General features: G+C 56.5%; 8 protein-coding genes across 8 annotated transcripts; 4 read left to right on the forward strand and 4 right to left on the reverse strand.

The window, feature by feature from the left end:
• The first annotated feature begins 3,001 nt into the window (after positions 1-3,001).
• On the forward strand, positions 3,002-4,431 carry P153DRAFT_369589 (uncharacterized protein). Its single transcript, XM_033668814.1, has one exon. It carries the CDS (start codon positions 3,062-3,064, stop codon positions 3,992-3,994), a length of 933 nt encoding a protein of 310 aa, XP_033520639.1. The 5' UTR covers positions 3,002-3,061; the 3' UTR covers positions 3,995-4,431.
• Positions 4,432-5,017: 586 nt separating this feature from the next.
• P153DRAFT_260012 (kinase-like protein) lies at positions 5,018-6,898 on the reverse strand (the record flags this gene model as incomplete). The annotated part of the gene is made up of 2 exons (XM_033662825.1): positions 5,018-5,562; positions 5,638-6,898. Coding segments are annotated over 2 exons (1,806 nt in total), but the record flags the coding sequence as incomplete, so codon positions are not given.
• Positions 6,899-7,765: 867 nt separating this feature from the next.
• P153DRAFT_388994 (uncharacterized protein) lies at positions 7,766-10,826 on the reverse strand (the record flags this gene model as incomplete). Its single annotated transcript, XM_033670804.1, has 3 exons — positions 7,766-9,061; positions 9,227-10,212; positions 10,268-10,826. 3 exons carry the CDS (start codon positions 10,824-10,826, stop codon positions 7,766-7,768), a joined length of 2,841 nt encoding a protein of 946 aa, XP_033520641.1.
• Positions 10,827-11,566: 740 nt separating this feature from the next.
• On the reverse strand, positions 11,567-12,412 carry P153DRAFT_378439 (uncharacterized protein; the record flags this gene model as incomplete). Its single annotated transcript, XM_033669794.1, has 4 exons — positions 11,567-11,647; positions 11,701-12,079; positions 12,200-12,319; positions 12,393-12,412. 4 exons carry the CDS (start codon positions 12,410-12,412, stop codon positions 11,567-11,569), a joined length of 600 nt encoding a protein of 199 aa, XP_033520642.1.
• Positions 12,413-13,679: 1,267 nt separating this feature from the next.
• On the forward strand, positions 13,680-15,098 carry P153DRAFT_359900 (uncharacterized protein; the record flags this gene model as incomplete). The annotated part of the gene is made up of 4 exons (XM_033666886.1): positions 13,680-13,763; positions 13,815-14,056; positions 14,109-14,441; positions 14,546-15,098. The coding sequence occupies 4 exons, from the start codon at positions 13,680-13,682 to the stop codon at positions 15,096-15,098; spliced, it is 1,212 nt and encodes a 403-aa protein (XP_033520643.1).
• Positions 15,099-15,993: 895 nt separating this feature from the next.
• On the forward strand, positions 15,994-17,983 carry P153DRAFT_369594 (carbamoyl-phosphate synthase-like protein arginine-specific small chain). The gene is made up of 4 exons (XM_033668815.1): positions 15,994-16,078; positions 16,235-16,247; positions 16,305-16,582; positions 16,633-17,983. The coding sequence occupies exons 3-4, from the start codon at positions 16,400-16,402 to the stop codon at positions 17,899-17,901; spliced, it is 1,452 nt and encodes a 483-aa protein (XP_033520644.1). The 5' UTR covers positions 15,994-16,078; positions 16,235-16,247; positions 16,305-16,399; the 3' UTR covers positions 17,902-17,983.
• Positions 17,951-19,873, reverse strand: P153DRAFT_88912 (uncharacterized protein). The gene is made up of 2 exons (XM_033673464.1): positions 19,635-19,873; positions 17,951-19,587 (listed from the first exon to the last, which is right to left on the reverse strand). The coding sequence occupies exons 1-2, from the start codon at positions 19,782-19,784 to the stop codon at positions 18,082-18,084; spliced, it is 1,656 nt and encodes a 551-aa protein (XP_033520645.1). The 5' UTR covers positions 19,785-19,873; the 3' UTR covers positions 17,951-18,081.
• A 76-nt stretch (positions 19,874-19,949) lies between these two features.
• On the forward strand, positions 19,950-24,607 carry P153DRAFT_347333 (uncharacterized protein). The gene is made up of 3 exons (XM_033666166.1): positions 19,950-20,696; positions 21,003-23,584; positions 23,638-24,607. The coding sequence occupies exons 1-3, from the start codon at positions 20,257-20,259 to the stop codon at positions 24,306-24,308; spliced, it is 3,693 nt and encodes a 1,230-aa protein (XP_033520646.1). The 5' UTR covers positions 19,950-20,256; the 3' UTR covers positions 24,309-24,607.
• The last annotated feature ends 8 nt before the right edge of the window (positions 24,608-24,615 follow it).

The following is a 24,615-nucleotide window of genomic DNA, read 5'->3' on the forward strand; positions in this document are numbered from 1 at the left end:
GTGAGCTGCCTTGTCTGCTTCTCGACTTGTACCGGGAGTGCTGGTTTGATGGCGTGCTGATGCCCAGGTCGTCGTACTCTTCACCCGAAGTAGATGCTGTACTCTCATAAGAATCCTCGCGACTTTCTCTGAGGAGCGGGGACCTGCTATGACGTATCGAGATTCGAGGGAGTCCAGCTTCAGTTTCAGTCAAGTCGGCGCTGCTGTCTCCATCGAGAGTCTCAGCACCAGTCTGGAAAGCATCTGTCTCAGTTGTTACGGCGTCGCGATCTTGTGCAGTCTCGAAAGCGGCGTCGGAAGTCTCGTTTGCTGTCTCGAAGCCTTCAGCAGGGCTGGTCTCACCAGCAGAGTTGAAGCTGCCTGGGAATGCTCCAGGGATCACACTCGCGGGCCTAGAGCGTCGGCTCGGTGTGCTTGGAACCTCCTCCTGCTCTTCCCATTCATCATCATCCATCACAATCTCCTGAGTAACTGCCCGCAAAACACCGAGACGATCGGGCCGAGGAGGCTTCTTAAACACGTCCTTGTCCGCCTTTCTCCGTCTGCCCGCGCTTCCTGGGGCTTTGAGGTCGTTCCGGTTCGTCTCCAGCTCATCACGGGCGTCCTGGAGCATGCGCTTCAGCTCGATCTTTTCGGTCTTCTCGCGATGGATGTTGTTCTTGAGCTGCTGGATCATGCGATGGGCATGTTGGAGCGAGTGCTTCAGTGTCTCAGATTCGAGCTGACCGTGTCGCGGGGTAGCCTTGTTCGGAGAGGGTGGAGGGGTGTGTTCTGGAGTTTTGTCGTCGCCGTCATCAGCACCGTCGTCTGGAGACGCATCATCGGCAGCGTCGTGATCATCAGACTTCATCCGGTAGGCCATAGCCTTGGCCAGCTCCTGGTTCTGCATTGCTAGCTCTTCCACCTTGCGCTGTAGAGCACCTCTCTCAGTCTCTCCCATGGTCACATTACGTCGAAGGCCAGACAGCTCCGTCTCATGCTGCTTGGTCTTGTTGATGTGGTCATCGTTGAGCTTTGCGTGCACTTGCTTCAGCTCTTCCAACTCCCGTTCCAGAGTAGACTTTTCAGAGCGGGCCACGTTCAGGGTGTGATTAAGACGATGCTCCTTGTCGGATGCGGACTTGGACTGCGCTTCAGACTCGCGGACTTGGGTTTCCAGGTTCCAGTTCACATCCTTCAACCGAGACTCGCTCTCGTCTAGGGTGCGCAGCCGCTGCGACAGACCCTCGACTTCGATCTGCAGCTGCGACCGGTCCAGATCTGCAGCTTTGATCGCCTCATCCTTCTCAAGCAGAACAGCCTGCAGATCCTTCAGCTGAGATAGCAGCGACGTAGAGATCTCGGTAGCCAGCGCAATATCGTTTATTCGGCTGGGTGGCTGGTTCCTCTGCCTGCGAGATGGAACGCTGATTTTGGTGGGCGACTGGATGGCTTCGCTGGAGTAGATGGAAGTGCCAGTCATGTCTGTTTCGCCGCTGGGCACGCGGGACTTGGGGAGGAACGCGCGGGCCGACTCCCTGCCGACCTCGTTGTACTCCTTCTCGAGCTCAGCCAGCCTCTGGCGCAGCTCTGGCCCGATTTCTTCGTCGGCATGCTGCTTCTCGACCTCCTCCAGCTTCTCCTCCAGCTCCTTGCGCTGCTGGACAAGCGCGTTGCCCAGATGTGATGTCTCCTGCAGCCGGCGCGTCGTCTCAGCCAGATGTGCCTGGAGCGCCCGTCTCGCTTGCACTGGGGAGCCATTCAGATACAGGGAGAAGTGCGAGTTGTCAAAGGCCGAGTAGCGCTGCCGGTGGGCGTCTGGCGAGTGCGCAAAGGGGTCGCCGTGGTGGCTCTCGACAGCTAGCGTGCCCGGCGCGGGGTTTGCCGTTGTCGCCATTGCTGTGGTTGTGCTCGCGCTCACTCAGTTTCCCATCGCCTGCAGTTGCGTGTGGCGTCGGGGCTGGGGTGTGGAGGTGTGCCCGTGGACGCGGGAGTCGGGCGGCGGTTCCGCGGGGGTGCGTAGGGAGCGTGGTCGAAAAGGAGCGGACGTGGTAGAGACGAATAGGTGGCAACAGACCAAACTGCAGCCGAGAAGAGAAGTAGGGAACAAGTAGCGAAGAAGATAATTAGGTGTTTCACTCTCCTAGGGTGAGGCCACACTGTTTACGAATTACAAGGGAAGGCACGAAGGGCTTGGCCGGGGAGTGACGCGCGCGGGCGGGCACTGGAACGCGTTTCCGTCACACAACAGAGGACAACCGAGCGCGCATCGCCGGGAAAGCGCCTACACGGGCAGAAAGGAAGAAGAAGAAGGCCGTATGGGCGAGGCGATCACAGAGACGCGGCGTTGCGGGACGCGGGTTGTGTTTTGCAGAGTGCCTGTCTTGGCTCGCGCCTTCCTCTAGCGTTGTTTCCTTAGCTCCGCCCAAACACCCAGAAACAGATCAACACAAACCACTCATGCAATCAATTGGCCTGCAGCAGCCTTCTGCGCGTGTGCTTGCTCATGATGACGAGTTACAGATGCGTCAAAGCACAGCATGCCCCTCATCTTCTGCTCGTTGTCTGTGCACGCGGTGGGATTGTCGCGTCGAACATATGGTACCCTAATCGATGACAACTACGGAAAGCATGTCCACTTTTAGCAAAAGGGGTTGTCTCGAAACAGTTCCCTCAAAGACTGGAAAGACTACACGTCGAAGCGTCAAGCTTCGTCTGCACAGTGACGTTTGAGTACACTAGTCCTGGGCAGTCGCGTCAAAGGTCTTGCAACCAGACGCGATGCTACTACCAGATGTGAAATCAAACAATCGAATATAAGGTTAAATGAAGGAGTAAGATCTGTCATTTCCCGTGAGCCCATATGACAAGCGCGTGAAATCTGACATGGGTCGCGTGTGATGCAGGGAAGGAGGAAAGTCAGCCTCGTGTTGAGAGCTTCAAAGCCCATATGCACCCCAGATCACGTGGTCCATGCATGGCTCGAACTTTCCTCCAGCTTACCCATCTTTCCAATGATCCACGCTCCACAATCGACACTCCAACATTACACGCAGATCCCACGCGCCACAGCACTCGAACCATGGATGCTCCTGTTGTAAAGTTCAAGAAACGAGGCGCCAAAGCCGCACCGCGTAAAGCCGCGCCGCCACCACCACGCTCAGACTCCGACACATCATCCGACTCAGAAGGAGAAGGCGAGGACGGGCGCGTAGTCAAGCGGCGAAAAGTCAACGACAACGCCCTCAAAGCTTCAACCGCCGACCAACGAACGAACACATCGATCGAGGGCACCACGAAATACGAAGCCAACCGTTCCGCGGTGATAGAAGCAAGCACCGACGCCACTAAGCAGTCGAACTGGTACGACGAGACCACAAAAGATGCCCTGAGTGCAAAGAACCTGCTCGGCAGCACGCGCGCCAAGCCGTCCCTCACCGACAAGACCCCCGATGCACCACCACCGCGACAAGTAGGGCCGCAGAAATCTTCGACGAATATCCGCACAATCACAGTCACAGACTACACACCCGATGTGTGCAAGGACTACAAGCAGACGGGGTTTTGCGGCTTCGGCGACAACTGCAAGTTCCTGCACGCGCGTGAGGACTATGCGGCAGGCTGGAAGCTCGATCGGGAATGGGAAATGTCAACCAAGGGCAAGAAGCCCGGCGGGACAATCGTCGCATCCGCGAACCGAGACGAGAAAGAAAAGGACGACGACGGCGTTGATCTAGCGCTGTTGGAGAAGATCCCCTTTGCCTGCATAATATGCAAGCAGCCGTACAAGAACCCCATCATCACGAAATGCGGCCACTACTTCTGCGAAGCCTGCGCGCTGAAGAGATACCGCAAAGACCCTACGTGTGCAGCGTGCAATGGGAAGACACAGGGCGTGTTCAATGGCGCGAAGAACCTGCAGAAGCTGCTGGATAAGAAGCAGAAGTGGGAGGACAAGAAGAAGGCTGAAGCTGAGGCGGCGGAGAAGGAGAAGGAAGAAGCAGGTGGTGGCTGAGGTGTTTGCATATGGGTTGAGCCTGGATCGGCCAAAAACAGAGGTTTCTCGTCGCGTCTGACAAAGATAGGACACCCGTACCAGGTTCACAAGCATATCGCTCCAGTTTGGAGTGATATGAATTGATGCTCGTCCTGCTGCAACATGTATTGATACCTATCGCCTGTTGAGTCAACGAAATCCAACTATCTGGCATTAGCCAAAACCCACCTGTCGCAGAACCGTCGGCGACGCACTAGACTGTTCGTGCTTTGTGTTCCCGAGCGCAACGTGCTCCCGACTGTTGGTATCGTGGACACGAAGTTCTCCCCGGGCCTGGAAAAGCTGGTAGAGCCACTGGCGAATTAATCGGGAAACGGGACCATGTGCTGTTCGGCGAAAGATAGTAGTCTATTCTATATAGTCTAATTAAATCCGCTTATTCAAGACCCAATTGAAAGCGTGAGCTGATGCCTGCTCTGTACCAATAAAGCATGTGCAAGGGATGGAAAAAACCACGTCGGGTCGTGGTACAGATGTGATAAAATATAGAGGTGAATCCAACCGACCGATGAACATGCCACCAAAGAAACCATGTACGGGGATATCAAAACATACCAAAGCAGACCCGTGAAAGAAAATCCACAACACCCACAAAAGAGAGGAGAAGCACAGCGAACATCGACAAGAGCAAAACACAAAGTACCGCACGAAGGAATCGAAGCCGTGGAGCGCAAAAACGGGCCAGTCATGAGAGGACAACCCAATGTCATCCTGCGTAGTCGTTTGTTGGTGGGGCTATTAAATCATGTCATAGTCTCGTCGCCCAGCCTGGTCTGCGCCCAAGAATCCGTGCCCCTTCTTTACCGACCCCCGTCTTGAATGATGATCAAGGAAAAGCCGTGCAAACATGTTGTTGTGGTGGTGGTGGTACAGTACGTCGTCGCCTCTAGATTTGCCTGCGTATGCAGCCATTTCAGTAACGTCGTCGATTTATCGCTCGCTCCTCATTAACGATCACCTGGCAGAGGAGTCCATCATGTCCTCGTCGGAAGCCTCGTCCTCCACCGTTCTCCGAAGACCGCCTTCAACCTGAATGCCCTGTTGCACCCACGTCATGTTTTCAACATCTTCAAGACTCTTGCGACCGCGCGAGACCTTCTTTAGCAGGCCCTCAACGCATTCCCGTGCGCCAGTCCATTCCTCTCCCTTCTGCGCGTCCCACTCGCCGTCTTCGTCGCCGAAATTCACCCACGACCAATCGCACCTGGCAATGCGGTGAGCAGCTCTGCTGCGGGATGCAGCTTTTCCTGGCAGAGGATCAAAGGGTAAGCGTCCTTCCATTAAGGCGTATAGCAGGACACCAAGCGCCCAAGCGTCAGTAGAGCGTCCGTCATATGGTTGGCCAAGCAGAATTTCCGGGGCAGCATAGTCTTCACTACCGCATCTCGTAGTCAATAGAGGAGACTCGGGCGGCGCAGGGATGCGACGCGAGAGACCCAGGTCTGTGAGAGTCGCTATGGGATACGGGTGACACTGTGGGTTCTGGAGATGGGGCACGGCAGAAGCCGGGACATTAAGAAGAACGTCTGGTCATGATTAGTAAGATGCTTCGCGGATTACACGTACAGCGTGGACTAAAGTAGACACAGGGAGAGCAGTACTTTCTAGCTTTATGTCGCGGTGGACAATGAGCTGGTTATGGAGATATCGCACAGCGCTGACCATCTCAGCGAAGATGCGTTGGACGATGTCGACGGTCAGTATGTCTCGATGGTCGCTGGCAACATCAAACAGATCACCACCAGGGCAGTACGTAAGGACGATGAGAGCTTGGGCCTCGTCGTGGTCGAAAGCCTGGAGGTGTACGAGCGACGGATGTGAGACTGATCTTAGCATCTCGACTTCACGCTTGAGGCTTAGCTCTACGCGCTCCTCGTCAGCGCCACCCGCAGGACCATGCTCGATGACTTTGATGGCAACCAGTTTGCGCGGGTCCAGGGTCTTCTCGTTGAGCGGATCTTTGGCTGCCGTCCTCTCGCACGTGGCCAAGTAGACTTTGCTAAAGGTGCCTTGACCGAGCTGGCGCACCGGGCGCCACAGTTTCTTCGTCTTCTGCTGTCCGTAGCGCACTGCGATGTACCGGATCTTGCTGTCTTCAGCGATTTCCTCTCCCTCGCTCTCCGTCACGCTCCGATTACTAGCGTTGCTCGCGGGTGGGGTCGGGAGGCCGGCAGGGAGTTTGGCAGGAACGAGGCCTCGCTGGGCGGCCAGATACTCCTCGCGGCGCAGGAGCTGCTGCGTGTTGGCGTCGGCCTCGATTGCTGCAGCGCCAATGGTGACATGGCGGGGGCGGACGTTGTGCGTCGGGTCGGGCATGTAGTCGCTGATGCTGCGGTTCCTCTCGCGGGTTGCCTCGCTGTTGAAGTGTGGCTGCAGGCTCGCCCCCGAAGCCTCGCTGGTGGAAGGGTTCCTCAGCCCCTGGTAGCCTTTCTTCTTGAGCGAGGGCGAGGGCGACAGGGCGCCCCTGCTGAAGTGGAGGAAGGAGTCGTCGCGAAAGGAGCCGGATGCGCCCCGCGAGCGCGGACGGGGAACCGCCCGCTGCCATGGACCGGGCGAGCCGTCACCCATCACCAGCGGCGAGGGCAGCGGCGTGATGTCGCCGAGGGCGTTGAGGGCAGGCGACAGGATCAGCGAGCCGGGCGACAGCGAGCCGGACAGGCTTGCTGAGGACCACGCCGTCCGCAAGTAGCTGCCGTTCTGGATCGCGATCGGCGCCGTGGCCGATAGCGAGTCGTTCCCCGTTCCGTCCGTGGTGGCGGCGTCGTTGGGCGTGTGCTGGGCGCTGGATGTCGTGGACGAGGGGAGGTTTGTTTGCAGAGTCAGACCGGGTTGGGCGGAGGGCGCGCGGATGTGCCAGCGGGGTGGTAAAACTGGCAGGGCGATGGTCGACAGCGTCGATGGGGCCTTCATATGCACATGTTCGTCGGTAACGTTGGCGCTGTCTGCACGCGTCCCTTCATAGAGTCTGTCTGCGGCGGGCTGGACGTCGTCCATGGTCTGTATCGATGTTGTGTCGACGCGGGACACTACCAAGATGTGGAAATGCGGAGTACCACAGCCCTACAGCTGGAAGCAGAGTAGCGCAGCGCTAAGGCAAGAACGGTGGGATCCTTAGACTCGATGCGGAATGCACATGCATGCACGTACCCAGGTTCTTGCTGTTTGCATCTCTCGGCAGCTGCAGTGATGATGTCGTCGTGGATGCAACCGGACATACGAAGGAGGTGGTGCCATCTGGCCTATGAGGGAGGCGCGCTGAAGCACACGGCTAGACAACTCGGACAAAGATTGCTCGGACGCGACGTGCCGTACTAAGAAGCTTAGAGTACCATTGTTTGGGTCACCTGTTTCGGTAGTGAGCGAGACCCGACCAAAACCTGATTGATGATACGTAAAAGACCCCTTTCTCGAAGCAATGTTATCGCGTGCCCATCTAAGCAGTCCAAGGCACCTGGGTTACTTGTCATGCATGTATTGTCAATTGAGTATCTATCACACACACCTAGAATCGCCAGCTTTACCTCCGCCACAAAGAACAGCTCGATTAGAACGCCGGTCGTGATATCGTACAAATGCCCAAATCACTTTCCCATCCGAAACCTGTCTCGGTCGTAAGTTGTAGGCTCTACAATATTATACAAACTGTTCGCAGATGTGCAAAAACCATCACAGAAGAGAACATCCGTCCCACCAATATGCCGCCTTCTCCAATCTGTAAACCATCATCACTCATTTCGCCGGGCCTTGATTGTAAGGAAACTGCTGTTCAGACGGGCTCGGGGAGAAGTTGTATGAAGAATAGCCGCCCATGTAACCGTTCCCAAACTGTCCACCATTGGGGTAGTTGTACGGGTTCGTTCCTGAAAGGGGAGGTCGGTCCTCTTTGCTGCTGCGACCTTGGTATCCAGAACGGGGTCCCCATTGTTGTCCATACGTGTTACTGTAGCCCGAAAACACGTCAACATGTGCCTCATGACCCGACGTTATGTTGCGACCGTCTTGCATACGTGGCAACGCAGGCTGGCCATCTCGACCTAACTCGGCGCCGCTGCTATAGTAGCCGACAAGCGAAGGCTGAGGTCGATGGGCCGCGGGCGGAAACGGAGAGTGGATTGAACCAGCCGTGGAGATCGATGGATGAGTCTTTGGCTCAGACGGCTTCTGTTCTACAATCTTTTGCAGTCCCTGCACTGTCTTTTGAAGCTCCATGATATGTACCTCCAAGTCAGTCGTCTTCTTGCTCTGCGCAGTCAACACGTCGACCACCTCGCTCTTCATGAGCTTGATAAGCTCTTCAAGCTTCAGGTTGGTGTTGTGATTGTGACGTGAAGTATCGCTGGCCTTTTCGCTGACAAAGTCGATCTGGGACTTGATGCCTTCGACATGCTTCGCGGCGATCTCGACAAGTTGATCATGCTTCGTATTGAGTACCGCGATCTGTTGTTGCTTGCTGATCTCAAGCAAGTCCCACGTAGTCTTGCCAACGACATCGAGGTGTTCGTTGGTCATGTAGAAGTGATCTTCCATGGTCTTCGGCGTGTGCGGTGGCCATAGTGTAAGGTGAGTAGAGTCGGGGCCTGGCAGAATCAAGTGCGGTGTTCCTTGAGGACCAGACGTTTTATGCAGCGGGCTCGGAACGGCGCTGGGGCAGTTGGGCTCGAAGTTGCCGCTCAAGTCTCTATGAGGGCTGACTCCGTCGAGCATATCAGTGAGCTTCGACATTGATTGGTCAGGTTGAAGGAGACCCTCGTACCCTTTTCCTCTAGGAGTAGAATGTTCGTCAAAACGAAACTCGTTGATGGCACGGGTGGTAAGCTCGGTTTGGTCGCGTCTATGGGGTGTGACTGGGCTTGGATCACTCTCATGTACCATCCGAGCAGTTGGCGAGCCCGGGTCAATGTCGTTCACGCTGCCTTGGAAGACCATCTCGATCGACCCGTTGTTGGATTCGGTGTTGGAGTCCTCGCGTAGGTGTAGATCTTTTGCTTTCGTCGGCAACCCAAATAGTAGTCGCTTGGGGTTTGTCTGAAGAACCTGTCAGCCTCTGAGGAGATTAAGTCAAGAAGAGTGGGGTGAGTGAGTGAGTCTGAGGTGAGGGCGAAGGAGCGAGCCGAGCTATTTATCAGGAAAGAGCCATGTGAATTGACCCACGGATGAGGCAAGTGAGAGCAACAAGCAATTCACACCTACATTCTTAGACGGGCTTTCACCTTCCACAAACAACCCGACAGGGTGGCTAGAGGGTGAGTAGAACCTTGGGTACAGGGCCATTGGGCTCAGTTGGCGAGCCACGCGTGCAGTGTAGTCTTTGTCCTCACTCCGGCGGTCATGGCGAGGTTGCAACAACTCGCGGCTCTCACCTTCCAGTGGAGCGCTATGATTGCCTTCTTGCTTTGCGTCCCCTTCTTCTAGATAAGGCCACTGTAAAGCCTCGCCTTCGATCAACTTGGCATAGTCTTCAGCAGTATACGGGCGAAACTTTGCAGGACTTACTCCACCAACGCCCGGAATGGCTGTCTTGGGAGGCGAGGGGGAGAGCGCGAATGTGGGGAACTGCAACTTCATGCCTCGATCGACAAGCTCGCCATATTCTTCGCGTAGGTCTTCGGACGGTGGAGCTCGACGAAGTGGACTAGATGCTCTTGGAGCAGGCCTACTGTCTGGCGGTGTATCCTTTGCTGGAGGGGTCGGCGGAGCAACAACATCGGAAGATGAATTGAGATTCTGATGAACTGTAGATGAGTGCGCGCCCCTTCCGCCAGATGACTTGCGGCTGGCAGCGCGATTACGCCTGGGCGAGCTGTGATAACGCTGAACACAACTAGCCTCGAGTACTTTCGATGGGAGTGATGTTGTTGTGTCAGAACGTGGAGCTTTCGTAGGCGTTTCAATGGGGTCTGCAGGCTTGATTGGGCGCACCTCGATGCGGCGAGGCTTTCGAGCTTCAGTCCCCAATACCTGTGCCGCCTTCGAGGGCATTGGAGGCGTAGGAGTGGCAGTTGAGGTTCTACTGAACGTGGGAAAGCTTACACCAAACAACTTCTTCTTGGGACTCTTTGACACGTCTTCGCGCTTCGCTATCTCATCGCGATCAGGTTTGTATTCGCCATTAGCAGCTCGACACCGCAGCCGCAAGTCTTCAGTTCTGATATAGATGGCTTCACCGTCCGCCACATCTGTCGTAGTTAGACGCCTATTGCCTTATAAACTATGACCTGAGATCACGCTTACCAACAGTAGGCGTGGGTGGTATCTGGCCCGTCATCTTGAACAACTTCCTCTCAGTACGAGACTCTATCTCGGCTCGGGTGGTTTTAGTACCCTGATACATTGCCTCCATCTGCGCCTGCCCCGATATCGCACTGTGGTGGCTGCGCTCCGAATGCCTGGATCGGGATGTCGAGCCACCGCGGCTTGGGACAGAGCTGTGATCCGACTTCCGTGGCGAGACGCGAGCTTGATCCATGAAATCAGATAGTGTGGTCATGGCCGCGGATGCGCGACTTCTGCCTGTTTGGGATCCTGAGTGTGGAAGGTACGACCCATCCTGCTGCATCTCCAAAGGCGAGGTCAAAGGTGTGCCTGTCGCAGAGTGCGCATGCTGCATCGATGACGCCGCAAGTCTTGCATCGCGGTGCTGCTGGCTCGAATAACCGCCATTTGTCTGCGTTGTGGTCGACTGAGATCTGTTGCTAAAGGCATTGGGGCCAGGGACCGGTCGAGGAAGCCCGAGAGGTGGGATGTGGATGGGCGGCGGTCGCCTTTTGGGCTCCGCGCATGTATTCGACATATCTGAAGGACAAGACTCAATCGATTTGACCTGATGCGACGTGAGCAAGTCTGTGGGCAAGCAAACCGTGGTAGGTGGGCGCACTGGTAGTAGTTTGTGACCTCCAATAACAACGCTGCGACGGCAGCGCGCAACACTCGGGGACGCAAGAGCAACGGTAGTTGAGGGGTAGCAAAGTACAAAGTGATGGGCATATCGAGGGCGTGTGCGGGCGTGAAAGCTCTCAATCGTGAGCACATTTCGCTGGATATAGTCCTAGGCAACAGAACAACAACAAACAGAAGCAGCTTTCACTTCAATTTTACGAGAGAAGAAACGCGACAAGAGAGAGAATGTTCAAGATTTCAAAAATACGAGACAGAGGACGACGGAAGTTTGATGTACCAACCCGCAGAGCCATACAAATCAAGATCGCAGTCCTGCAACAAGTCAGGTCACTACGTCTTTCCCAACGACGGTCATCGTCGACAGGGTCAGTCCGTGTCCTTCCGCGCAACTCTCGTCTAACTCTTCAGTCTGTTTCACATCGGTGCAAACTCCGCAACAGGATTCTGTGACACGGACTATGGTTGCGGTGAGAAATCAGACAGCAGTTTGGTAATTGGAAGGGAAATCGCTACCCACAAATGGCGCCAGTAATTCAAAGAGGTATCCCAAGATCACACGCCCGACAGAAGAAGATCCACAAACCAACACTCCCCTATATGCTTGCTGCGCGAGGCTGCACCACCCAAGTGAATTCAAAGTATGATACATTTCTTTTCTTTTTTGTGCTTGCCTTCCTTTCTTGTCGCTGGTGGCTCGAGCGCGGCTACAATGGCCTGAGCATAAGTTAGAATCTGTGCAGAAGGGTCGTATCTCATGCTGGGCTTACCTCGTCGAAAACATCCTTGAGCTTATATTGTGTCAATGCCGAGCACTCGACGTACTTGACTGCGCCAAGCTCCCTTGCCATCCTCTCACCGTCTTCCCGCTTGACTGGGGCCATTCTCTGCTTGAGCAGTTTGTCTTTGACTTGCGCATCGTCCCGGAGATCGACCTGTGTGCCAACGATGAGGCAAGGCACCCCAGGGCAGTGGTGGTGTACCTCAGGGAACCATTTCTCGCGAACGTTTTCGAATGAGGCAGGCGACGTCACGGAAAAGCAAACGAGAAAGACGTCGGTCTGGGGGTATGAGAGTGGTCGCAGACGGTCGTAATCCTCTTGTCCGGCTGTGTCAAAGAGACCAAGGGTATACGGCTCGTCACCAATCCTTGAATATGGTTAGCAGCGGTCCCTCAGCTGGCGAGGCCCCTCCCAGATACCAATCATAAACGTGTTGTCCGTCCCTCAAAGGCATCCAACGGGGGCAGAGCAAGAACGGGAAGCTCACATTACGGTGACGGCGTAGTTGTCGAAAACAGTAGGGACATATTCCGAGGGAAACTTGTTCGTGGTGTAGCTGATGAGGAGACATGTCTTGCCGACCGCACCGTCACCGACTACGACGCACCTGGAGGGAGCTATGTTAGCGCTCGAATCCCGTATATGCGGAAGACAGGATGAGAATGAAATACTTGGCATACTTGATTGTCGCAACGACCATGGCGAGGGATTAGACTGTTCGCGGGGTATCGCGCTTGGAGATAGTGATTCTTAAGACGGATGGAGCTGTTCCAAGAAAGGCCGGCGGCAGGAGACAGAGGGTCGTGTGGTGGAAGATGGAAAATGCGGAGGTAGAGCTAGCTGCTGCTTGCTATCCAAACGAGGGGTTGAAGAGAGTGGAAAGGGTCTAACCAGCACGTCCGTCAGCACTGCGCACCTGGTGCTGTTGCCGCGACAATGACAAGCTCACTTCCGCGTACCTGTACGTGTTCCGCTTATCGAGCTTGAAACTCGGGCCGTTGGACAGGTCGAGGTCACCAGAGGTAGCGAACGGAGCGGGCAAACACACGAGATGCTGTGAAGGCAGGACAAGGACTCGGACAAAGACACGGGAAGCGCAGCGACGGCCGGCGTGGATGCGTTATACAGGAGTTGCGGTGACAGCGGCGTGGAGAGTTGAAGATGCCGGTAGGAGGTCTCGACGTGCTGGGCGACACCGAACCGCGAGAAAGCAGTTAGGCTGTTATTCCACAGTCCTTGCAGCGGCCCATCCATGTCTCAGAAACAGTTTATTACTTCGGATCTGCATGTATCAAGGCTGAATGTTACAGAGCCAGCAACCCGTCCATGCGCAGGTACCTTTGTTAGATTAGCCATTGCATGGGTCCGCCTCTGCGCTGGTCGTCGCGCACCGCCAACTGTTGAGGCACATCTTCGTGAAGGATGCAGCCAAGCGCGCAGCAATGAGCTTCAGCAGCCTCATATCTACCCGCATTGTGCTTGGTTGCCCATCTGGCGTGATAGCATGCCTCATTTTGATGCATTGCTGGCTTTACTCCTCGCTGCGGCGGCTAAGATTGACAATGTGACTGTCTGGAGAACACAACCGATGTGAAGCTCCTCTGCATAAAACATGGATCAAACAATGTCCAACACACTGGCATCGGTGATAGCCCCACACAAGCTACCACAAGGCCTGTAAGCCACGCTGCATCCTAGCTTGTCTTCTAGAAGATCGCTGCACCTGCTGCAGTTCAGAAGTCTAAAGCACCGGGACCATGGACTTGTTCAGACGTTTGGTGATCACGTCTCTCACCCGCTGAGCGAACAGGGTTTTGGTACTTTGGGTTAGTGCTAGCTCCATTGTAGCGGCCAAATATCGGAGCTGCCCGTCTCATCGTCGCGAGCTCCATTCGTTCACGCGCCCACGCATAGAGCTGCACCACCCATTGCCCAGCAGACATGACTGAAGTCGAGCACGTGTGACCATGGATGATCTTGACGATGACCTCGATCTTCGCTATCACCGGGGACTGAAGCCAGACGTCTACTACCGCTGTCCAACAACCGAAGTACTGCGTCCACCCGCCCGACTAATCGTAGCTAAAACTTTCATAATCTAGTCTTTGGATGGCGCGCTTCGAAACGAGCTGGAAAGAAATGCGTCTAGTCTGATCCCTGTGGAAATTGTGACAGAGTTCATCTTCGCAGCGGCCTCGACCATCACAATTCCCGTGACACAGCAACACAGTTTAGACGCCCTTATCGAACCAGCCAATTTCCCGCAGAGCATTGCTGCTGAATATGGTCTGTGTCGCGATATTGATGGCAAGGACAGGCTAAAAGTCCAGCGCGCAGTTGCAAGGTATCGTCACTATGCCGTCGTCACGCGGATTTTCATTCGCTGACGGATTCAGATCTATTCTTGATGCTTTACAAGGCGTCGATGGGTTCAAGTACACGGAGAGGAATGCCCATAACAGGGAGGGCGGCGATGGAGCGCGATTCAAGTATGTTTGCCAGGACAGCTTGCAGAACAAGAATCGGAAGAGCAACAAGAAAAAGGAATCAGACCCCGAGCTTGACGACAGCGAAGATGATCTCAAGAAAAAAAAGGAACTGCTGCCGACATATGACTGTGGCGGCGCAATTCACATCAAGTTCTCTCTCAAACGAGAAGCTATTCACGTTGTGTACAAACACAGTCCAATCCATCGGGACGTCGAGGATCGTTCGGTAGATGGCGAGAGGTGTGTTCCAACGCTCTAGTCCTGACCTTCCTGTTCCTACACGCGGGAATGGTTACGTCGACTGAACTTGTGACTGAAGTTTGATCGTGCCTAACATCTGATAGTAAATTGCCTGCACTCTCGATCGAGGGCAGTGCCGCCCCACAAGCGTGCGTTCCAGAAGTCTTAACCAAAGCGAAGCCTCGAAAGAGAAAACGCAGTAGAAAGGATGAAGTTGAAGTCGAAGAGTATCCTGATCTCGACATGTCTACCTCTCCCGAAGCGTCAAAGACGCCAGCGAAGAAAAGAGGCAACAAAGCTGCTTCTCTAGCATCGACTCAAAAACCTATCAAGAAGGGGAAAAAGGCAGCAACACCAACAAAACCCAAGCAAAAAGTCACGGTTCCAGATCCCACTCCACCTCCCAAGCCAGCCAAGGGCAAGACGTGCGTCCGCTGCCGCGAGAAGAAAATTAAATGTAACGAAGCAAAGCCGACGTGCAACCAGTGCAAGCGGGGACTCTGGGCGTGCCAGTATGACATTGCTGGGTCGAAAAAACGCTCGAAAAACGGCTGCGTCAACTGCAAGCAACGAAAGCGGAAGTGTACTGAAGAGCAACCGTCGTGTGCGTACTGCCTGAAGGTGGATGACGATTGCGCCTATGACAACTTTTACTGAAGGCTTTGCGTGATTGCAGATCAACTCTGAGAAATCTCTGCAAGCATCGATTTACGGAGTCCGAGTGGCGATTGAAGTGTTCTCTGCGTGTTTACATCTGTGTAATGGTCTAGGTATCAATATTCTTTATGACGGCATCAAATGCTTACCATGCCGAGCTACCAATGGATTTATCTTTCCACCATTCTCACACCCACAGTACTATCTCAGTGTTCGCAACCATGATTACTCGTCACGTAGTCATCGGCTATACACACTACATCCTGTTTGATCTATATAAAGCATCATTGTAGCGTCCGGGCCGTCGGTATACCAGCTCGACGGTCTAGACAAGACAAATAACGAATTTAACAAGAGCATGAACATAGGTTGCGTAGACTGTGGGGTTAAAAACTTTGCAAGTGAACCGGGGGGCAAGTCTGGGAGATCTACAATCAGCAGAAGAACACATGGATCTTCACAGTGGACTCCCGATATCGGGGGAGTGGGCCTTTCAAGAAACGAAGGTCATGTCGTTTACGAGCAATCAAGAGATTTGAGGTTCGATTGAGGGAAGTTGTTATTACAAAGAAGATGTCATTTCAAAGAGCGTAGATAAGCCTTTGTAGAAAGTGACGAGCTATGCGCCACATCGTGTTCGCCTAGGTACCGGTACATGGTCACCATCATGTCATCCAGCTCCAGCAAGACACTGAATGGTCCGGGGAGATTCGACGGCGGGGCAATTGAGATGCGTGCCGTCCCCTGCAAGGCCGCATGGTGTTGATAGAGTCTTGGAGGCTGCGTCATGGTTGGCGCCCGTTTAGGCATAGCGCTGAGAATTACTTCCCCGCCGCGTCCAGATAACTCTCAACCGCCCACGACACATCGTTTCAGTTACCACATCTCGCCGGGCTCTTCGTATCCGTCCTGCTCTGAATATACCCAGATCTTCTACCATCGCGCTTATGGTTGCTGCTCCAACCACCTTTACTTCCCAGGTACGTTCATCCATAGTTGCTTATCTCGACAAAGCGCACACGCCGCCAATGCACTACGGTCCGGTCTTTATCCTTCTTTGAAGGCGTGGATGCGTTCTTCTCACTGGATTTTTCAACTTCTTCACTTGTATTATCATGGCTAACCCGTTGTTGTAGGACTACATCTCAGGTATGCTGCCGCCCGAACATCGGCGCGCCGCGAGCATCGAACTGACTCTGCTGCCAGACCACCTGTGGAAGGCATCGATCAACTGAAAGCCTGCCCACCGTACCATACAGACGAACACTACCACCGAACAAACCGAACAAACCCTACCCAGCATGTTGTCGCAGATCCTCACCCCTTCCGCTATGCGGTCCGCAAGTGTCTTGGGCAAAGTGACCCGGACCCACGCACAGGCACGTTACTTGGCCACCGTACAGACTCAGGCACCGCGCCAAGTCCCATCGCCTGCGCGAAAGGCAACCCCCATCTCGACAGAGCGGGCTACATTCACAATCAAGGTACGCATGACCACGCATGTCCCAAGGCACATCACTCACTACTCGATCAGAATGGACCCATCTTCTCCGGCAAGTCGTTTGGCGCCAAAGCCAACATCTCCGGCGAGGCAGTCTTCACCACGTCGCTTGTGGGATACCCCGAGTCGATGACTGATCCCTCCTACCGTGGTCAGATCCTCGTCTTCACCCAGCCACTGATTGGCAACTACGGAGTTCCGTCCGCCGCCCGCGACGAGCACGGCTTGCTCCGATACTTCGAGTCTCCCAACATCCAGGCCTCCGGTATCGTCGTCCAGGACTACGCTATGAAGCACAGCCACTGGACTGCAGTCGAGTCGCTTGCCGAGTGGTGCGCTCGCGAGGGTGTCCCCGCCATCTCTGGCGTCGATACGCGTGAGGTAGTGACATACCTCCGTGAGCGGGGTTCTTCTCTGGCCCGCATCACCATCGGCGAGGAGTACGATGCCGACGAGGACGAAGCTTACGTTGACCCCGAGGCTATCAACCTTGTCCGCCGTGTGTCCACCAAGGCTCCGTTCCACGTCAGCTCCTCGCTCGGCGACATGCACGTTGCTCTGATCGACTGCGGTGTCAAGGAGAACATCCTGCGCAGCCTCGTTTCCCGCGGCGCCAGCGTCACCTGCTTCCCCTTCGACTACCCCATCCACAAGGTCGCCCACCACTTCGACGGCGTCTTCATCTCCAACGGTCCCGGCGACCCCACTCACTGCACATCCACCGTGTACAACCTTCGCAAGCTGTTCGAAACTTCGCAGATCCCCGTCATGGGCATATGTATGGGCCACCAGCTGATCGCCCTCGCGGCTGGCGCCAAGACGATCAAGCTCAAGTACGGCAACCGCGCGCACAACATCCCCGCTCTCGACCTGACGACGGGCAAGTGCCATATCACATCGCAAAACCACGGGTACGCCATCGACCCTACGACGCTCTCCAGCGAGTGGCGCGAGTACTTTACGAACCTCAACGACCAGTCGAACGAGGGGCTGATCCACAACTCGCGCCCCATCTTCAGCGCGCAGTTCCATCCCGAGGCCAAGGGCGGCCCGCTCGACTCTGCGTACCTCTTCGACAAGTACGTTGAGAATGTGCAGACGTACAAGAACCACCAGGCATCTTTCTCGGACAGGAACAACAAGCCCAGCCCGTTGTTGGTTGATTTGCTCAGCAAGGAGCGTGTTGGTGTGCACCCCGCGATTCCAGAGTTTGAGGGACATGCGGCGGGCAAGGTGGAGCCTGAGACGGAGGCTGGCGGACCTGTTGCGCCTTCTTACAAGCCCATCACTGCTTCTGCTTAGGGGGTGGGATGGCGTGGTAATGGAGAGTTTTATAGGGTCAGATTATGAAGGGGAATTTGGTTTGGGTTGTCTTTGGAGTTTTGAGTCAGATATCATCTTAGTTATTTTGTAAAGAATACACAATACACAGCTGAACAAAACGCTTGGGATATGTCCATGATAGTAGTGTCCGAGTCGAGGTCAGGCTTTCCCAAAGGCCTCGTCATCGTCGTCAACATCTCCCTCTGCCTCGCCCGTGGCATCCCCGCTCTCGCTATCCTTTGCCGTCTCGCCGCCTTTCAGATCAGCCACGCGTCGTTCCCTCCTCTCATGCTCCTTCTTCCTCGCGCCAGCTTTGAGTTTCTCCCACTGCTCCCTATAGCGACCGATAACCTGGGCGTTCTTCTCGTTCTGCTTAGCCAGCTGATCATTCGTCGTCATGACGTCGTGCAGTTTCGCTGTCTGGGCAGCAAGAGCGGCTTCCAGGTCGGCCAATTTCTTGCTCGAGTCCTCGTCTGTCGAGGGGGAAGATTGGTGTTGGTAGTGTTGTCCTGGGATGGGCGGAGACGGCAACGCCATGCCTGGAGTCCCCATCCCCAAGGGATGCGGCACGGCTTTTGTGCGGAAGCTCTGAGCTAGGGCGTTGAACTGGTTCTGCGAGTTGGTCTCCCACATCTGTATGCGCTTGGCCTGTTTGTCGACGAGCGTCTTTAGTGTTTCATTTTCAAGGGCGAGTTCCTCCAGTGTTTTGAGACCGGCGCCGCGGCCGGCGGGGATGTTGCGTTGGGCTGTTACGCCGGGGCCGCTGCGGGAGTGGGGACGGCGCGTTGTGGTCGGGGAGGGCGGGTTGATGGACTCGCGGGCATCGACGAACTCGTCGTGGGAGTGCGAGGAGCCTTTTAGCGAGTCCGAGGCTTCGTCGATGGCGTGGAGGTGCGGTCCTTGCGGGTTCTGCAGGATGCTCGCGTAGGTGACTGTGGCGCCGGAGGTGGGGACGAGGTAGAAGGACTCGTTGCTGGCAAAAGGGTTGATCTGCGATGAGCCGTCGCGGAGGGCGCGCAAGGCGGGCTTGCTGATCAGGGCGGCGAGGTCGGGGACGGACGACTTTACGGTGCGGGATGCCTCGGGGGAGGGGTTGCGCGATCTCGTCTTCGAGGGCCGCTCGTCTTTGGGGGGCTCGGGGACGGGCGTGGGAGGGGCGATGTTGAGGGGGAGTGAGGTGAAGGCGAGGGGCGCTGAAATGGCGGAGATGACGCCCCCAAAGGCGGAGTAGAAGCGGCGGAAGTTTGCCTCTGCCGGGGAGGTGTCCTTTTGCTGCCTGGGGGAGGGCTTGGACGGGGACGGAGCTGGCTTGGCGTGGCGGTCGAGCAGGTCTCTGACTGGCGTTGGCTGGTCGTGTCGCAGGGCAGCTGCGTCGGACAGGGTGGGGGGAGTGCCGCTCGCGGTGCGTCTGACGCTGGGTATGCCGCGCTTCTCGGCGAGGTTGGTGGCGATGGACGACTGCGGGAGCCTGCGACGGGGCGCGGGCGGGGACGACGGGGACGAGACGCTTCGGGCGGTGGTGCTCCTCGGGGGGAGCGCAGTGGTCGAGGCATCTGAGGCCTGGCCGGCAGCGGTGGTCTTCGCGTCCTTCTTGCGCGGGGCCTCCTTGATCAGGCCGGCGAGCTTGCGGTGGTGGTCTTGCAGGAGGTCGAGGATGCGCAGGGCCTGTGGCGGGTAAGCAGACGGCCGCGAGCGTGCATGCGCATACCCACCTCATCGTTGCGCGTGTCCTGGGCGGCGTCGTGGAAGGCGGCAGCGGCCAGGTCATGTTCGTGCCCCGCCGTCGCGATGCTGTTGCCGTACGTGGCGGTGGCGGCGGTGCGGACATGTTCGTGGGCTTTGGTGAGGTGCGCAGACTCCATCGTGTCGTGGTGGAGGACGGGGGGACATGTTGGAGCGGTCGTGGTTGGGAGAGGGGAGAGGGAAGCACATGCGCGTGTGCAGGCACATGTCCACTGCCCCACGCGTTACCGGGGAACGTCATGGCAACTGCTGCGAACCATGAAACGAGCTGAGCACCGAAACGAGCGGAGTACCGACACCACCTGGAGTCGCCCGCTCCCCTGCTCCTCGGCCTCTGCCATGCCTCTCGCTGCGCTGCACCCTCCTACGCCCATTGCCATAACTATCTAGCTGCTGCCACCACCAGCGCGGCGTGAGCCTACGTCACTATTGTCCCTGCAAACACCCATCTCACGCCCAGCACCGACATGCCCGTGTGAGAGGCCAGCAATCGCATCCATTCCACTGCCGCTTGATTGCTCTATCCGTCGCAGGCACAGGCAATCCCACTCCAGGCCGAATCGCAGCCAGGCCGAACCACATCCAGGCAGCATGGCGGCTGTGCAGCAGAGCACCTCCTCGCTCGGCCAGGCGAACCGCGACGCCCTGGCCGCCCCAGGCGACGCACAGCGGGCGCGCGGCCCTGCCTCGTCGTCGGCCTCGATTGCCAGCAGCGGGAACCTGACGGACGGATACAGCGACGTGCCCAGGTCGACCGACGGCGCACTGGACAGGCTGAGGAGCCGCACCTCGGACGACGGCCGCAGCGACACGTCCTCGTCGCATCACCACCGCATGTCGCGCATCTTCCGCAGCCGCAAGAAGGACAAGAAGTCGGCCAGGGGCGACAGCCAGGACGACCTCTCGCACCACTCCGACGCCCACGCAGGCCCCCCGCCCGTCCTGCGCCAGTCGGCCAACCTCAGCGACGAGTCGCTCGCCCTCTACAAGAGCACCCCGAGCAGCCTGCTCACAGACTCGGACACGGAAGCGTGAGTCGTCCCTCTTCTCTCCTTTTGTGTCGTGCGCACGGTTCATAATAGCTGCCGTACCCTGACGCGTCATGGGGAGGTTCGCCATGTGGACCGGGGATTGGCGCTGGGGCTCTGACACGATCTGGCCCGCCGCTCCCCCACCGTGCACTCCAACATTGTTCATCTCCCTCAGCACCGCCATCTCCACCCCTCGCTTGCGCGCTTGGCTTTTCGGCTTGCACTCGTCATCCTTTTGCTGCCTGCTCTTTGTCTATTCTTTCATGCTGCCGTTTCCTCTGCGCCTCACTACTGACCCACCCTCAGCCCTCCCCCACGCCGTCCAGGCATCTCTCCCCATCAGTCGCACGCCGGACTCCTGACCCTGTCCTCGCCCCTGATTGCCTCCGAGACTGTCCAGGCGGCCGATGTGAGCCTCGTCGATTCCGTCATTTCCACCCAAGACGCATCCACCCAGCCATCGCACCCCTCCGACAGCGCTGCGCCAGGCTCCCCAGTGAGCAAGCTCAAGGACGCATTCGCCATTGCTCGGAACCCCACCTCTCCCAAAAAGGGAGGCGACACGGACGCTGCCAAATCGGGCGCAAGTGGAAGTGGAGGTGGCTTCGGCACCCTGTTTGGAGGAAAGAAGCGCGAACAGCGAGCGTGGGAAGACCCTCTGCAGACTGCCCCGCCCCGGATACAAGTACACACGGGCTCAGACACGCAGTCGACAAACTCGCTCCGCTCCCTCGGGCCCAGACGCATCGTCACCCAGATCCCTGCCACGCCTCCGAATGTGGTTGGCCCACCCACTACCTTTGTGACCCCACCCACGCCCATCGATCCCAAAGGCTCCTCTCCTACCGATTCGAACACGTTCAAAAACTGGCCCAAGCACACCCCTTCCCACTCGAGCTCAAACGTCACCGTCTCCCCGTCGGGGAACATGATATCACATCGACGCGTACGCTCAGCAACCAACCCCAGCAAGCTATCCAACTCCACCACCGTACCACTCACACCCCACATCGAAGAGGTCAAAACCCCTGGCGGGACAGCCGTATCATCTCAGTCTGGTGGTTTCTTTTCTTCCGTCTTCTCTGCAGCCCAAAACGCTGCCACCACGCTGGGCAAAACCATCACCGACAACGCGGCCACCAAAAGCAAACTCGGCCAGCCGCCACAAACAGACGAGGACCAGAAGGAGGAAGGCGGTGGTGAGGAAGTCATCGGGCCCGAAAACGTAGAGACAGTAGCAGACAGTGGGGCTGAGAAGCGCAGACCAGCTGTTGAGACCCTTGGATCCGGGAACCTGAGCTTGGCTCATCTTGGAATCGCCGAAAGCACCGAAGTCAGCCCCATGTCTTCCTCGACAAACATCACCATGAAGGCCGATGAAGCTTCTGCAAAGGTGGAGGATATCGCTGCCGCCCAGGCCGTGTCTGCTGCTTATGTGGTCGACAAGCCTCCATCTGTTCAGAATGAACGCCGTCGATCCATCGGAGCAGCATCGGCAGCCAACGGTGCCGGAGCCTCAACACCGCCCCGACATGCCGAGACGATTGATTCTCCAGCACAATCATCGGTGCAGAGGAACGGCAGCATTCGCAGTCGCTTGAGCGACAGCAGAAAGAGACGGCATAGGGGGAGCTCGGCTGCCACGAGCACCGCGATAGGCGCCGTGATAGGCGCAAGCACATCGACGCTGGTACCTTCTGCAACACTGAACGGGCAACGACTGAACGGCACAGGATTTGCAGTGGCATCCCCGAAGCGGAATCGGGATTTCCACAACCTGTTCAAGAGTGTCCCAGAAGACGACTACCTGATAGAGGACTACAGCGCGGCCCTACAGAAAGAGATCTTGCTCCACGGACGCCTATATGTCTCGGAGGGGCACCTCTGCTTCTCAAGCAACATCCTAGGCTGGGTCACCAACTTGGTCATGAGCTTTGATGAAGTCGTGTCAGTGGAGAAGAAGTCGACGGCCATGTTGTTCCCCAATGCGATTGTCATCCAGACGCTTCACGCCAGGAATATCTTCGCATCCCTTTTGGCACGAGATTCGACGTACGACTTGATCATTGGCATCTGGAAGATCTCACATCCCAACCTCAAATCCTCGCTCAACGGTGTTGCCCTCGATGGATCTGGTACCGGAGACAAGACTGAAAAGGCCGACTCGGTCGGTAGTGACGCTGGATCTTCGCAAGACTCAGACGATGATGTGTATGATGAAGACGCTGAAGACGACGATGGCGTGGGCAGTTTTACAGATGCCGCTGAAGGCAGCATGGCAGGTAGTGAGATCGGACCTGTTACTGTTGAGGCAAGAAAGGCCAGCGCTGCCATAGCGCAGGCCGTTGGCGGTGGAGGTGAGACGGCTGAAGCTGCTGCGAGCAGTGCCACCACAACGAATGAGTTCCCCGGCGCAGCGACACATGGACCAACCGAGTGTGGGGATAACGACCAGCACTACGACAAACTCCTGATCGACACGTCAATCCCCGCGCCTCTGGGCAAAGTCTACAGCTTGATGTTTGGCCCGGCATCCGGCGCTTTCATGCGCAAATGGCTGGTCGAAGATCAAAAGTCACTGGACCTGCAGATGGAAGACGACAAGAAGGGTCTCGGCGAAGGCAAGAAGACGTACAATTATTCGTATATTAAGCCTCTCTCCGCGCCCGTTGGTCCCAGGCAGACCAAATGCAACATCACTATGACGCTCGAGCAGTACGACCTGAACAAGGCAGTCTGTGTGCTCTGCAGCACGCAAACACCCGACGTGCCCAGCGGGAACATATTCCTCACCAAGACACGATACTGTCTGATGTGGGGGCCGGGAAACAGCACGAGGCTGATCATGACATTCACGGTGGAGTGGAGCGGGAAGAGTTGGCTGCGAGGTGAGTCCTTCTCAGACTCGTCTTAACATGATCATACTAACATCCCTATCCAGGCCCTATTGAAAAAGGCGCAAATGACGGCCAGATGTCCTACGCAACCGCTATCACTGCCGCCCTCCGCGCCGCTGTAACTTCAAGACTTGCCCCCGTCAAAGCCCCCGGCAAAGGCGTCCGCGGCAAGAAGCGCTCCAAGAACCACTCCCTCGACGAGGCACCAACCATCGTCAGCAACCCTACCCCCGCCAGCCAGGCCAAGCAGTCCAACTGGGGCATCTTCGACCCCCTCCGCGGCATCCTGGGCCCCATCGCCGACATCCTCGAATCCCTCATCTCGCCGCAAATCATCATCTTCATCCTCGGCGCGCTGCTCATCTACACGTGGTTCTTCCGCGGCGGCGCAGCAGCCAAGGGCCCTAATTCCTGGTCCACCACGCAGCGGCAAGTCGCGCACGAGGAAATCTGGCGCAACGAGGAGAGCGAGCTGTGGAAGTGGCTCGAGGACCGGGTCGCCATGGATCGTGTCGTCGTGCACCACGCATCTGCTGGCAGCAATAAATACCACGACGACCAGGCGCTGTTCCAGATCCGCCCCGAGACGATGCAGGAGCGGGAGATTGACGAGGCGATTCGCGTTACCGAGGAGAGACTCGATGTGTTGAGGAGTGCGGTGGAGCGCGAGCGCGGGAAGAAGAGGGCGACGAGTCGGAAGGAGGAGCGCGTGTAGGCTGTCTGTTTGGACGTCAGTTGAACTGACTTGTTTCTCTTTTGTACTGTCTTGTACTGTTGGCGGGATGTGGGACTTGCATTGCGAAGGCGTTGGTCTTTCTTTCTGTCCTTTTTTCCATTTGTACAAGGCCAAGCCTGGTTGGGGTTTTCTATAGCGTTTCGTTTGTCACATCTCATCACAGCAGTCTTTGATAAGAGTTCAATGGTAGAACATCAAAAGTACAAGATTCGCTATACACACGTCGTGTTTAAGAAGTGCTTGTGAGCCCTATAAATAGCAACCACATCGTGGGGTATATGAGATA

Source organism: Dothidotthia symphoricarpi (assembly GCF_010015815.1).
Source record: "Dothidotthia symphoricarpi CBS 119687 unplaced genomic scaffold P153scaffold_18, whole genome shotgun sequence".
Classification (NCBI taxonomy): domain Eukaryota; kingdom Fungi; phylum Ascomycota; class Dothideomycetes; order Pleosporales; family Dothidotthiaceae; genus Dothidotthia; species Dothidotthia symphoricarpi.

What these genes read in the sequence shown, in the direction of transcription:
- P153DRAFT_369589 (XM_033668814.1), top strand. Translation starts at nt 3,062, where the DNA reads ATGGATGCTCCTGTTGTAAAGTTCAAGAAACGAGGCGCCAAAGCCGCA.
- P153DRAFT_88912 (XM_033673464.1), bottom strand. Translation starts at nt 19,784, where the DNA reads ATGGAGTCTGCGCACCTCACCAAAGCCCACGAACATGTCCGCACCGCC. An exon ending in AGGACACGCGCAACGATGAG is followed by an intron (nt 19,588 to 19,634) that starts GTGGGTATGCGC and finishes TACCCGCCACAG; the next exon opens with GCCCTGCGCATCCTCGACCT.
- P153DRAFT_347333 (XM_033666166.1), top strand. Translation starts at nt 20,257, where the DNA reads ATGGCGGCTGTGCAGCAGAGCACCTCCTCGCTCGGCCAGGCGAACCGC. An exon ending in ACAGACTCGGACACGGAAGC is followed by an intron (nt 20,697 to 21,002) that starts GTGAGTCGTCCC and finishes ACCCACCCTCAG; the next exon opens with CCCTCCCCCACGCCGTCCAG. An exon ending in CGGGAAGAGTTGGCTGCGAG is followed by an intron (nt 23,585 to 23,637) that starts GTGAGTCCTTCT and finishes ATCCCTATCCAG; the next exon opens with GCCCTATTGAAAAAGGCGCA.
- P153DRAFT_369594 (XM_033668815.1), top strand. Translation starts at nt 16,400, where the DNA reads ATGTTGTCGCAGATCCTCACCCCTTCCGCTATGCGGTCCGCAAGTGTC. An exon ending in GGGCTACATTCACAATCAAG is followed by an intron (nt 16,583 to 16,632) that starts GTACGCATGACC and finishes CTACTCGATCAG; the next exon opens with AATGGACCCATCTTCTCCGG.